The sequence below is a fragment of the Sebastes fasciatus genome, chromosome 1 (genome assembly GCF_043250625.1).
Source record: "Sebastes fasciatus isolate fSebFas1 chromosome 1, fSebFas1.pri, whole genome shotgun sequence".
In the NCBI taxonomy this organism is placed as follows: domain Eukaryota; kingdom Metazoa; phylum Chordata; class Actinopteri; order Perciformes; family Sebastidae; genus Sebastes; species Sebastes fasciatus.
The window spans coordinates 34,582,405-34,596,093 of record NC_133795.1 but is presented as its reverse complement, the minus strand read 5'-3'; the positions used below and the strand labels follow the sequence as shown (position 1 = coordinate 34,596,093).

General features: G+C 39.9%; 3 protein-coding genes across 3 annotated transcripts in view; 1 reads left to right on the top strand and 2 right to left on the bottom strand.

Annotated features, from left to right (window-relative positions):
• The window catches only part of oxtrb (oxytocin receptor b), a 121,936-nt gene that overhangs the window by 25,578 nt on the left and 82,669 nt on the right, over positions 1-13,689 (top strand).
• On the bottom strand, positions 2,669-4,772 carry LOC141773504 (tripartite motif-containing protein 16-like). The gene has a single exon (XM_074645367.1). It carries the CDS (start codon positions 4,740-4,742, stop codon positions 3,075-3,077), a length of 1,668 nt encoding a protein of 555 aa, XP_074501468.1. The 5' UTR covers positions 4,743-4,772; the 3' UTR covers positions 2,669-3,074.
• LOC141773603 (caveolin-3-like) lies at positions 11,509-13,009 on the bottom strand. Its single transcript, XM_074645450.1, has 2 exons — positions 12,629-13,009; positions 11,509-12,219 (listed from the first exon to the last, which is right to left on the bottom strand). The coding sequence occupies exons 1-2, from the start codon at positions 12,719-12,721 to the stop codon at positions 11,878-11,880; spliced, it is 435 nt and encodes a 144-aa protein (XP_074501551.1). The 5' UTR covers positions 12,722-13,009; the 3' UTR covers positions 11,509-11,877.

Here is a 13,689-nt window from a genome sequence, read left to right as displayed (position 1 = left end):
ATTTACCATTCACAGATTTAAAAATGTGCTTGTGTGTTTGTCCTTTTTCTGTTTGTCAATCTCAGACAAACAGAATAGTTGAAGTCGCTGCTGAGAGAGAGAGAGAGAGAGAGAGAGAGAGAGAGAGAGAGAGAGAGAGAGAGAGAGAGAGAGAGAGAGAGAGAGAGAGAGAGAGAGAGAGAGAGAGAGAGAGAGAGAGAGAGAGAGAGAGAGAGAGAGAGAAAAAATATATATATATATATATATATATCAGCCTGACAACCCACAGTAGTCATCATGGTAAAAAAGTGTTAAGTTTTCTCAAAGAAATTCCCCAAACTTCCAGTTATCTAACAGCATTTTAAGCATGGGCTTTTTTCTTTGCTCAGATAATGAAACGAAGAAGCTCTTTCACCCCAACAGATATGTGTTTGAGGCTTTGGAGCTCTGAACAAACTGGAAAAGGAGAACACTACATAGACTTGACTCTTTCTATGTTGTTGTCTTTAGTCAAAGAGTGTTAAACTGAATCAAAAACCAACATCTCTGCCGACACCAACGTCAAACAGACGCGAGTGTCAGAAACAACTTTATATACAGCTTTCACACACACACACACACACACACACACACACACACGAAGCATCCTATTGGACGATTGCATCCTTCAGTAATCAGGCCGTCATCTGTGTCAGCTGTAGCTCCACCTGTCTTCACTCTGGAAGTAATCAGTGCCGTCTGGTGATCCACCTCATTGTGGCTCTTGTAATGCATTTTACATAAAAATCCAAGAGATTTGATCAATACACACTTTAAATCAATCTCATGTATTGCAACAAACAAAATAAATGCACATAAAGAAAGAGATGTAAATATGTAAAGAAAGAGATGTAGAGTCCATGTGGCAAGACGGTTTCGTTCATGTATCCAAACCAGTTTAAAAAGCCATAAATCCACAACAGTTGTTGTGTTTAAAGCTGCATGATACGGTTTGAATGAAGAACAAACAATAGTCCCGTTTGTGTGCTCTCCAGGTTGCTCAGAGAATCACCAAAGCACCACAGCTGTGGTTATACAGAGGAGACAACAAGCCCAGTGAAAATAAAACGTTCTGAACACGGTCTAGAAACAAGTGTTGAGCGTATCGTCAGAGGAATAATACGAGCTGAAGTGGAGAAAAAGAGCGTTCTTCTATCAGTATGTGGGGAAAGAAGTTGGAATTTGTATTCAATATATGAACTTGTGATTGTGTTCAATAACTATGATAACAAAATCCTCATGTCACAACTAATAAGTTATGTTACCTTTTAGTTTTAATCTTTTTTTAGATTGTTTTTTAACAGAGACTGACTGACTCTAAACATGAACACTGGACTTTGTGGTGTTTCAGGAGGAAAACTGCCTCAGTTATTCTCTCCTAGTCACATTTACTCCATCAGCTTTGTATGATACCCTGGAAAAAAGACAAGAAAAGACTTAGTTCATTCTTGTTTATTGATTATAGAAACCTTCAGTTTGTTCACACATCCCATCAGTAAAGTCTGCTAAATGACTCTTGTTCAGTGATTTCACGTACAGATTCATTTTCATCCACACAATCAGTTTGTTTGAGCAGAATCTCAGCGATGTAACAGAGAATAATGATTTCCTTATTGATTATGATCATGATAATTACAGTTTCATTAAACATCTTAGGATCTCGTTTGTACGTCGATCTGGACGACAACATTTAGTCTGCCCGACAAATAAATGTGATTCTAGATATCTTTACAAAAAGTGATGAGAACAGAATATCTATGATAAGAAATAAATCACTAGACCTTCCTTTAAGACCCGTGCAGTGGAAGAGAAACAACAACACACACACACACACACACACACACACACACACACACACACACACACACACACACACACACACACACATATATATATATATATATACTAATATTCATCAAACATTTAGAGCACAGAGAAGTTTACAAAGTAGAGCCCATAATGTTTGATTGACAGCTGATCTCTGTGCAGTGAAGACATGAAAAGAACAAGACTCAGTCTAAAGCGAGTATCTGTCTGGACCGTATCTGGTCAGGATGTGAATTTGTGGCTCAATTGTTACACAAATAATCAGTGGTCATGTCTATCATGTTTTATGAACAGTTTTTTCCACTTATATCTTAATATTTGATTGAAAGACAACTTATAATGATCAAATTGCATTCAGTAATAGTAAATGGTGACATTTACTAGTCAGTATATTATACATTTTATACAAGGTGTAAATGTATCATCATGACATACAGTCTGCAGGTTACAAGCATTTCAGCTTTTTATTAAAGCATGTGTATCAAAAGCATTCATCATATAAGTGGTGTGTAACAATATATACATACTTACAAAGTTGACGTCATCACTGATGTTGTTGCTGCCGTGTTTATTCCTAGATGGAGTGTTGATGGAGCAGCTACAATGTTAGCATAGCCTGGCACTGATCGATCCGGACTCCGTTCAGAAAACAAGCATTTTAAAAGTTGTTTGCTTGCTGTGTTGCGGACAGACCCGACAAAGCATGAATTCACTCTTTTTACAAATCAACATCATATTATCGTTATTTCGGCATCATTTTGATCCGTTTATTGATATTAAATCACAGCACAGTGTGTTTATTTTGGGTTCATACCGCAGTAGCGACGTGTGGCTTGCTAATGTGCTTCCTGCTTGGTGTGAATGCACGGTGGTAACACAATACGAAGCACAACGTAACGTAACTTAAACTACTATAAACAATAGCACATGCACAACAACAGCACGATGTAATGATTCAATGAACCGCTGACACAATCCCCAGAAAACATAAACACTGAACTGTTCTCCAGCTTTTCATTTAGAAAGAGCAACAACCAATGAGGAACCTGCAACAGTCGCTGATGAATCCTGTAACTTCATCACTCAGTCAGTCAGTCAGTGACACACTTTAGTGTTTGTAGGGCTGGTCCTCTGCGGTCCAGACACAAATCAGCTCTGCAGCAACAATGATGGACACCAGAGAAGTTTAAGAGTTAAAACACTGAATTTAACCCTTAAATGACTTCTGTCTATTTCAGTTTACACAACTCAGCAGTGTCTCCATCATAACCATAAAGCCAAAGTCCAGCATAGAGAGGCTCAGTGAATGTGGTCTGGACTCTGTGGAGGAGAGTCATGGTTTCAGAGACGCTGTAGAAGGACAGAATACCTGCACTGTGATCCAGGTACACTCCTACTCTGGAGGACTGAGGACCTGAGACGGGGGTTTCGACTTTGTTGTACAAAAATATATAACTGTTTTGTTTACAAAGTAACGCCCAAGATTTATCATTGTGTCCAAACAAGCATTCATACGACTCCCCTGCTCTCCTGATACTCTTGTATGCGACTGCTACATAAACTCCCCCTCTCCACTCCACCTCCCAGTAACAACGTCCAGTCAGACTCTCTCTACTCAGGACCTGACGACATGCAGTGAATCTGTCTGGGTGACTAGGATAAGACTGATGTTGTCTCATTAATGTTGCTTTTCTGTTCCCCTCAGATAATAACAGCAGTGTGTTTGCTGTGTTTGGATCCAGTGTGATTTCTCGTGAATATTGTAAGAATCCAGCTCTGGTCTTGGGCTCTGGTTGTGACAGTAAAACATCCACTTCAGTCCCTGTCTGTGAGACGTTTGTCCATTTCTCTCTCAGAACGTCTTGTAGTTTATCTCTGACTTCTGACACAGCCGCCGTCACGTCCTCAAAGTAGCTCAGAGGACGGATATTGATGCTGGATGTAGATTCAGTGAGTGGTGACAGTGAGGGGTAGTTAAGAAGAAACTGGTTGTGATCCTCTGTGTGTGACAGCAGCTTCATCTCAGCGTCTCTCCTCTTCAGCTCAGTGATCTCCTGCTCCAGCTTCTCCTGAAGCTCTTTGACTCGACTCACTTCACTTTCCTGCTGGGATCTGACCTGCTGCTTCACATCACAGCTTCTTTTCTCCATGAGACGGATCAGCTCGGTGAAGATCTTCTCACTGTCCTCCACTGCTTTATCAGCAGAGCGATTGACAGCCTCCACCTCCTGTTGGAGCAGCTTCACATCTTTCTCTCTGTCCTGGATCCTCTGCTGGATGTTGAGTCGACTCACCTCCAGCTCTCTCTGCCTCTCGGTCCTTTCTGCTGCAGCTGAGACGGTGTCGTGGCCTTTATGTTCATCCACAGAGCAGAGATAACAGATACACTGCTGATCAGTACGACAGAACATCTTCATCACCTCGTCGTGACGAGAGCAGATGTTCTCCTGGAGCTTCTTGGAGGGCTCCACCAGCTTGTGTTTCTTTAACGGAGCTGAGTCATAATGACGCTGGAGGTGTTTCTCACAGTAAGAGGCCAGACACACCAGACAGGACTTGAAGGCTTTCAGTTTCCTCCCAGTGCAGACATCACAGGCCACATCTTCAGGTCCAGCATAGCAGTGATCAGCAGGAGCAGCTTGGAGTCCAGTCTTCTTCAGTTCCTCCACTAAAACTGCTAACATGGTGTTTTTCAGCAGGACAGGCCTCGGTGTGAAGGTCTGCCTACACTGAGGGCAGCTGTAGATCTTCTTCTCATCCTCTCCATCCCAGAAGCTTTTAATACAGTTCATGCAGTAGCTGTGTCCACAGGTAGTAGTCACCGGATCCTTCAGTAGATCCAGACAGATCGAACAAGAGATTGCTTCCTGGTCCAGCTGAACTCCTTTCTGCGCCATTTCACCTCTCAGTAGCAACGACTGTCTGAGTTTCACTTCCTGAGAACCGACACTAGTTTGAGCTGTGATGTAATCATCATGTGTTATGTTGGTTACACCCACCTTCAAACTGTCGATCTGAAGGGGAGGGAACAAGGAAATAAGAGGACCGAGTGTAGCAGTCTGTGTTTGAGAGCAGGAAGAGGAGGGAGGAGTTATCAAGCTATGAATCATTCCAGGACGAGGAGCAGCACGACTGACTACGTCCCAAATCACATACTTTTCCTTTTTACTTCTAGTACACTGCAGCTGCCCTTACAAAGTACGTACTGTTGCATGCAGTATGAATACAATATATCTGCTGTGCAGAGGATTGTGGGTCAGAACAGCCAGAAAAGCATGCTGGCTTTCATATTGTAAAATGTGACCAGATGTAGTAGGACATCCTGGTATTTTTGGCACACTGCATTTGACATACTATGTATTGGGACATAAGAAATCTTTTTTTCTGTCATACTAAGTAGTATGGTAGAATGGGTTTTGGAACGCACAGTATGTTTCGTCATTTACAAACGGAGCCTCGGTTCAAACCTGCTCCATGTTTGAAAACATTTCAGTTTTCAGCTGTAAAATATTTCTTGGCTCCTCAGGCTTTGGTGATGGCTCCACATTTCTCATAAACTCTTCCTCACCCGGGACAGGAACCCGGTGTGGGCAACGCACCGCTGTACGGGCAGCCGTTTACAGACAGGCTAGTGACACATTACACACACTCCTGAGGCTGCAGTGATTGTTTTTAAGAAATCTCATAAGCCATGGTTTTACTGCTTAATTTCTGTTTTACATAAGAAAGTAGAGATAAGTCTCCTAGGCAACCAGTGTAGTAATAATAATAATAATTTATATAACACTTGTCAAACTTAAGTACAAAGTTCTTTCCAGATTAAAAGATTTACAGAAAAGAAATGAAAAATAAATCTAAATCTCATGTAACAGCGGGGCAGCTAAGCTGAAATATTCGTAACAACTGTGCATTTTGCGATAAAAGCAACACATTTGGCACAGATGTAGGGTTATATGTCACGAAAAGATATAGATATCGGGGCGCTGCCAATTCGGCCCCTGACGGACGTGGCAGCCATTTTCCAAAATGGCCGCAAAATAGGTTTTCCAAAACGTTGCAGAAAACTGATTTTACGACTCTTGATGATTTCCAAGGTGCGTTCAAGCTGATGAGATCAGATGTCAGAAGATCACAGACATGATTTTTTTACCTCCTCATTTTTTAAGGGTACTTTTTAAAAGCTTTTAACCTGAGAAAAACATGAAAACCAAATAAAAGGAGCATGGTCACTTCAGGGTCAAACTTCACCCCCGTGCCTTCATGGTAGAATGACGACCAATAAAGCAGTAAAACTGACGGAGATAACGCTGGATACTTTTATTGGTTGCCAGTAACCTCTAATCACAGTTAAAGTGATGCTGAACTTTGGGTTGTATTGCTAGCAGTAAAACTGACAGAGATGACATGAGAACTTTTTAGTTGGAGTAAGCACTTCAGGTTCATATGACAATGTTTTACTTTTGCAATGGCCTTCTAATCTGAGCAAAGGAGCTGATATTTGTCCGGTCTCTAACCTGTGACCAAGCTGACTTGGTTGAACTTATAAGGAATCTTAGATCAGTCTCCTGTTGAAATACAGGGTTAAAGAGACACACAAGCTTATCCACCACGGCAAGGTGCCAACTCCAGTAGGATTCATTTTTTTGTTTTATTTTGTTGATATGCAATAGCACTTTAAAAACATGTATATACTATTGTATAACAGCAAACGCTGGCCGGGTTACGGCATGATACAAGAACTGAGGAAGCGGGTTGCTGGAGGCAAAGTTTGACCAAAAGAAATCCAATTAAATATTCCATTGCCATACTCCAGCACATTGTTTACACTTTGGGATCCACAAATTTGAATGTTTTGGACGTGATTAAAGTGCGCACAATGTTGGTTTGCTTGGTTTTGCGGAGCGTTTCAGACGGAGGGAGAATACAGGTATATTCAGGCAGGCAGTATGAAAAATGAATGAATGAATGAAAGACTTTATTTCGAACATATAATAAATAAAAACAGATACAAAATAATAACAAACAAAACAAGAGTTATGGTGTCCGAAAAGGAGTAGGTAGAAGAAAAACTTATATTACCCTACCCCTTTCTCACTTCTCCTCTATTAACTCATATATCATAGAATGATAATATAATATAATATAAAAACTATCCCAGATTTATTTACATCCCAAGTTGAATATATGAACAGCATCCCAAGTTTATTTACAACCCACAAATACATCCGGAGTTAAAAAGTATATAACCAACCTTTAACACAACTCTTCTTCAACCATATACCTCCCAAAAATATCTTTCTTGTATAGTTTTTTAAATTGATTTATATTTGTGCTCCCCTTCAACCCATCACCAAACCCATTCCAGACTGCTATGCTCTTTGCCAGCTTTGTTCTTACATAATTTATCTGAGGTTTCCAGCAGATTTTGTGGTCCAGTATTACACCCAGAAATGTATTTACATATACTCTTTCAATAGTCACATCATCTATTATCATTTGTACTGGTATGTCTATTTTTTGGTTTCCAAATAACATAAATTTAGTTTTGTCCAAATTTAATGACAATTTATTTCTGTCAAACCACCGTTGCAATTTTCTGATTTCTGATGTGGCCACCTCCAAAAGCTGCTGCAGATTTTCCCCAGAACAAAAAATATTTGTGTCATCTGCAAATAAAACTAAATTCAGTGTCCTTGATACCCTACCTATGTCATTTATATATATAATAAACAATTTTGGACCCAATACTGATCTCTGCGGGACCCCACAAGTAATACCTGAGCATGTTGATTTGTAGTCCCCTATTTGCACGTACTGCTGCCTGTTTCCTATATAACTTCTCAACCAGTTCAGCACTACCCCTCTTATACCATACCTTTCCATTTTATTGAATAATATATCATGATCAATGGTGTCAAATGCTTTTTTTAAATCTATAAATACTCCTACCGCATACTTCTTGTTATCAATACAACTGGTTATTTCTTCTGTTAGCTCCATTAATGCCATTGCTGTTGATCTGTTTGCTCTGAACCCGTATTGACTGTCTGTCAGTAAATGGTGCTTGTCAATGAAGTTATCTAATCTTCCAATGAACAGTTTCTCCAATATTTTAGAGAACTGGCAAAGTAAAGATACAGGCCTGTAGTTAGTGAAATTATGTTTGTCCCCAGTTTTATATAGTGGAATAACTTTAGCAGTTTTCATTTTATGTGGAAATGTGCCAGTTATGAATGATAAGTTACAAATATAGGTTAGGGGGTTTGCAATACTGTCAATGACTTTCTTGACTATCGTCATATCGATTCCATTCCAGTCAGTAGATGTTTTATTCTTGCACTTGTTAACTATGTCTATGATTTCTTTTCTGTCTATAGCTTTGATATAAATTGAGTTTGAATTTCTTGCAATGTGGCTTTCAACAACCTCCCCATCCTTTGGAGACGTGTCATTGATTTTTCCTGCCAACTTTGGTCCCACATTTATAAAAAAAATCCTTAAACCCATTAACCACATCATTCATATCATTTAAAGACCTATCATTATCAATAAAATATTCAGGGTAACTTGAGCTCGTCGAACGGTTTCTAATAATACTGTTTAATATATTCCATATGCCTTTTATATTGTTTTTGTTATTTTCTAGTAATTTGGTATAATATTCCTTTTTGCATATCCTCATAATATTAGTTAATTTATTTTTGTATTTCTTATATTTATGTTCTGCCTCTTTAGTTTTACATTTTATGAATTGTCTATATAGAGTATTCTTTTTTTTACAGGCATTTTGCAGTCCCTTTGTGATCCATGGTCTGTTTGTGTTATTATTCCTAGCATTATCTTGTTTTATTGGACAGTTTTTGTCATATAATGACTTAAATATATTTAGAAATGTTTCATATGCTGTATCAACATCATTTCCTTCATACAGGGTTTTCCAGTTTTGTGATAGCAATTCGGTTCTGAATGCATTTATGGATTCTTCTGTTCTCAATCTCCTATATTTGATTTTATGGTCCTCCTTCTCTTTTCCACAATCACAGTCATGGATCACAAAAACTGGCAAATGGTCACTGATGTCATTCATCAGCAGCCCGCTCACTAAGCTACTTTCCATGTAATTTGTAAATATATTGTCGATTAGAGTTGCACAGTGCGCTGTTATTCTGCTTGGTTTGGTGATCAGTGGATATAAACTCATACTATACATTGTGTTAATAAATTCATCTGTCATTTTGTGTTTGTTAGGATTTAGCAGGTCTATATTGAAGTCCCCACAAATGAATGTAACCTTCTGATTAGTTTTGGCAAATATTTTCTCCATACTGTCTTTAAAAGTTTCAATGCAGGCTCCTGGTGCTCTGTATACACAACTGACCATCACATTTCTTTGGTTTTCCATGCAGATCTCTACAGTGATGCATTCCATCACATCATCAATAGTGGTTGACATGTTTTCTAAAATCTTATATTTCAGACTATTTTTCACGTACAGGGCCACACCCCCTCCTTTTTTGCTCTTCCTGTTCATGTAATTGAATTCATATCCTTTCAACTCGAAATCTGCTTCTTTCTCAGAATTGAGCCAGGTTTCAGATATTGCAATGACATTGAATGGTTTTGTGAATTGACCTAAGTATTCTTTGATGTTTTGGTGATTAGCATATAAGCTTCTACTGTTGAAGTGAATAATTGACATTCCTTGAGCTGACTTCACATTGCTGTTATACTGTTCATCGGTGTAGTAGCAACATGTGTTGTTTAGATGGTTAAAAAAGTTATTGTCAGGATCAATATCTTCCAGTTCCAGTTCATGCATATTGTGTTCAGATAATGTTCAGTGAATGTTATGTGATTCCACAAGAACCCATTTTCCACAGACAGGTATGATTACCTTGTTATGTTGTTCTGATGTCACTGGTATTTGTCCAATTCTTCAATTTCTCTGATAACCAGCACTCTGGCCTCCTCTGGTGACCCGTTCAGTTTGATGATCACTTTACAGTTTGCAGTCCACGTTGATTGAATTTTCCTCTGCTTCCTTAGAAAGCGTGCCTTTCTGGCAATGTCTCCATTTTTCTTTGTGAGATGTTCATTCACATAAACGTCGGACTAATGTCGCATTGTCAGGGAAAACATAGGGTGGTTCCCCTGAACGTTTGTGAATGAGGGGATAGATGGACTGGTACCACGGGACATTTTAGAACATTTTCATATTTTTCATAGGTCTTGCGCTGATCAGCCACCACACTCTAAGAAAAGAAATCTGAAGAAAAACAGAAAATTTCCAGGGGTCTCTTTTATAAAACAGTGCGTAGGATCCATACCAAAAATGTACGTGTGCACAAAAGCCTAAAAATGGCGTGCGGCAAAAAAAAATCGGACTTATAAAACCGTGCGTACGCACACCTGCACGCAATGTTCCCTTTATAAATCACAGTCCACCTGGAAATGTGCGCACGTGGATCCGCCTCATATTCCGCCCACTACATGCCCACTTTCAACCATAAATGGTCGATGCAAAGCACCTCATGAATGTTTCTGCATGTGAATGAGCCTGTTGTTGATCAGTGGTTCTTTACGGTGAATCACGGCGACTCCCGAGAGGAAGACAGAGAAAAGGAGTTTTTCTGACACAGAGATGGAGGTGTTTGTAGGTGAGGAGGTCTCTGAACACTCGTTCCCTCCTGGATCTCTCATTCACGTCACGTAGTCCTCACAGTGCCGGTATATCCACCACCACCGTGCAGCATGCTCCGAGTCTCACCGCTGTGTTTATATCTTTACAGCAATCAGACTGATCCATTCACTTAAAATGATCAAGACAATCAGTAATATCCCCACCTGTATATAATTAGAAGAAGGAAGTTTGACAGGTGTACACTATTTATTATTTATTATTTAAGTTTTTATAGTGAACTTGTCCTGCATTATGATTGGGACTGATAATGATAATGATAATGCCGATATGGAGTGTAACGATTGTGTGAGAGCTGTCACTGGCTTCATTTACACACTTTGTTAATTTACACTCTCCATACTGGTGAAGATGTGCTGGTTGGAGATGACTGGAGGAGGCAGAGTGTGTGGCGCAGCGCGGTGGCGCACTGGAGACAGTCTGATAGTTGCATCGGATAGACATTTTCATTTTGTCTATATGTATACTGTATCTGTCCCTATCTAATAAACCATAAATAAATTAATAAGTCATGTCATCACTGCAGCGATTTTACACCACAACTTTATGAAAACTAATATGGTACTTGGTGATATCTGCACACTATTAGTAGATATTATTAAAACTATTGGCGCTCTGTTCTGCCATTCTTTAATGCTATTTGATATAATCTTGGATTTCTACAACCGATGATGATGATTTCATCAGCTGCTCCACAGCTGACTGCGACTCTCGGTAGTCCGGTCCTCTCCTCTCAGATCTCCTCTGAGCTCCGGTGGTGGAGGGGGGGACATGATGGTGACACAGCGCTGATGAGATATTGAGCGGAATTTGCTTTGAGATTTGAGTTGATCTTTTACATTTGTAAGGTGCTTATGTAATAGGTCTTTTATGATACTATGGTGGCCTGTAGACACACTGGGGACAGATATTGATGTTTAAAAGACATGGAAAAGTGCATTTTGCATAATATGTGACCTTTAAAGTCTAACATTTGGCACAACCACAACATTTACTGATGCTTAAATCTTTCTGTCATGGGAGAAATTACGATTGTTTTACTGCAAGAAACCATTCATATTGTACTTAAAACATTATTTATTTAAAATTTGGTAGAAAGAGTAAAATCAATGGTTGGACAAATTTTCAGATTTTGCTGTATCATTGTGGTAAAAAAAAAAGGACAGCATCATTGTAATTCAATCCATTAATAGACACTAAATCAGCTCAAAATGTAAACCAGCAAACAAAAATAACAACTATTAATGTTGCACCTTTGCAGCCTGATTTTTCATGGATCTTCTAAAAGTCAGTGAAATGTCCAGAAATTGGTCTTAATGCCAGAGTAAAGCAGTTCACACCTCCTTACGTAAAACCACCTTCACACCGCTGTATATCTTCCCAAAAGCCTCAAAGAGCGGGCCGAGGATGGTGCGTATGATAAACAAGTAGATTTGACTCACACATTGTAACGCAATCAGACAACTCTTAACGCAGGGCATAACCGCCCAGATGTGCCAGAATGACAGACAAGCAAAGTGAAAGCCGCAGATCAGTGAAATCGGGACGCCCAAGATGGCAGTCAGGGTGGCATAACAACAGGACTTCGTCGATGTGAAGGTGGCATGGCTGGCTTTCCACACGTCGTCCAGACTGTGTACGCCAGCAGGCTCTCCGATCACATCTTCAAAGTTGACCTAAAGCATACGGAGAGGGTTCGTTTATTCACTTTGGTTATACAGGCTTAAAGGGTCACAAATAAACGTGTTCCCTCGAACAGTATCCATGCTTTACAGTACACAGTCCTCACCATGACATGTACATCATATAATAACAGGCTATTCACATTATAATGAAAACTGTTTATAGTGAGGAATGTGGATTATCCCGAGTAAGAGACAATGTTTCTAGAAACAGATATAAATGGGTCTCTTAGGGTCACCCAGGTCTTAGTACCACAGTAGCCCCTAAACTTTACTTATAGGCTAAAAATTGAAGCTGATAGTCATAACACCCTTTCAAGGCTTCATTAATCTCAAACATCACACATTTATACTTCAAGTCATGCACTTCTGTGATAATAAAGTAAACGTAGATCATTTGCACCTTGACCACATCCTCGTTGATCTGCTTGGGGTCCCTGTTGATGAGGTCGATCTCCCCGGGGCGGCCGATCAGCTGCTCCTGTCTGTAGTCCATTTGGGTCCTGCTCTCTGGCTGATGGAGCAGGCTGAAGCTGAAGCCGAGATAAGTAGGCAAGGGAAGCCAAGACGAGAGGCCAGGTGTGTGGCTGGAGTCAGAGCCGCGGAGGGCAGGGCAGGGCAGAACAGAACAGTGGCAGTATATAAACTAAAACACCACTTTTCTGATCCAGGAAGGCCAGCAAGCAGCTGCCAACGATGATTATCTGAGACTATCAAATTTACATGAAGGAACTACTGCGGAAATACCACATCAAGTATAGAGACACACACCCAACTACCCAACCACACACCCACACCCTCCCCCCCCCACACACCCACACACACGCACACCCCCACACCCACACACACACACACAGTAGCAACTAACACTGTGACTTAAAGCTTTTCTCAAAAAGGCACGGTACAGGAAGGTACTGCACAATAAATCAGTAGTTAAGTGCATGATCTATGGCAGTGATTCTCAACCTTTTCCGTGTCAATGATCCCTAAATTGATATACATTACGTCACAGACCCCCATTTGATAAGATTTCGCTTACAGGGACCTGCATGTGAAAAGATTTTGGTTGTTAGATATGATTAAAACCAGAATTTATAGTTGTCAACAACAGTTGAGGAGTTCACTAACCGTGGAGGAAGTGAAACCGGTGATCAGAATAGACACTCTTATGATTCTTACTCACATTGGGCTCACTTCTATAGTGAATTAAATAATAAAATAAACCATACCCCATTTTTCTGGGGACCCCCTGGAACTCACCCAAGGACCCCTGTGGGTCCCCGGACCCCTGGTTGTGATATAATCCCAATAAACAAGATTTGAAAAAAAAAGAATTACACCACCTTCTTTGTTTTTACCTTATCAGGTCCAAATTATTGTTTGAACATGATGTCACAAGCCTTGTATAATCATTAAAAAGGACCATTAGATGCTGCTGGACTTTGACCGAAGTCATCTTGACTG

Bases quoted from the DNA above. Each gene is read 5' to 3' on its own strand.
- LOC141773504 (XM_074645367.1), bottom strand. From the start codon at position 4,742: ATGGCGCAGAAAGGAGTTCAGCTGGACCAGGAAGCAATCTCTTGTTCG.
- LOC141773603 (XM_074645450.1), bottom strand. From the start codon at position 12,721: ATGGACTACAGACAGGAGCAGCTGATCGGCCGCCCCGGGGAGATCGAC. The intron at 12,220-12,628 runs GTGCAAATGATC...CGTATGCTTTAG, and splicing joins TCAACGAGGATGTGGTCAAG to GTCAACTTTGAAGATGTGAT.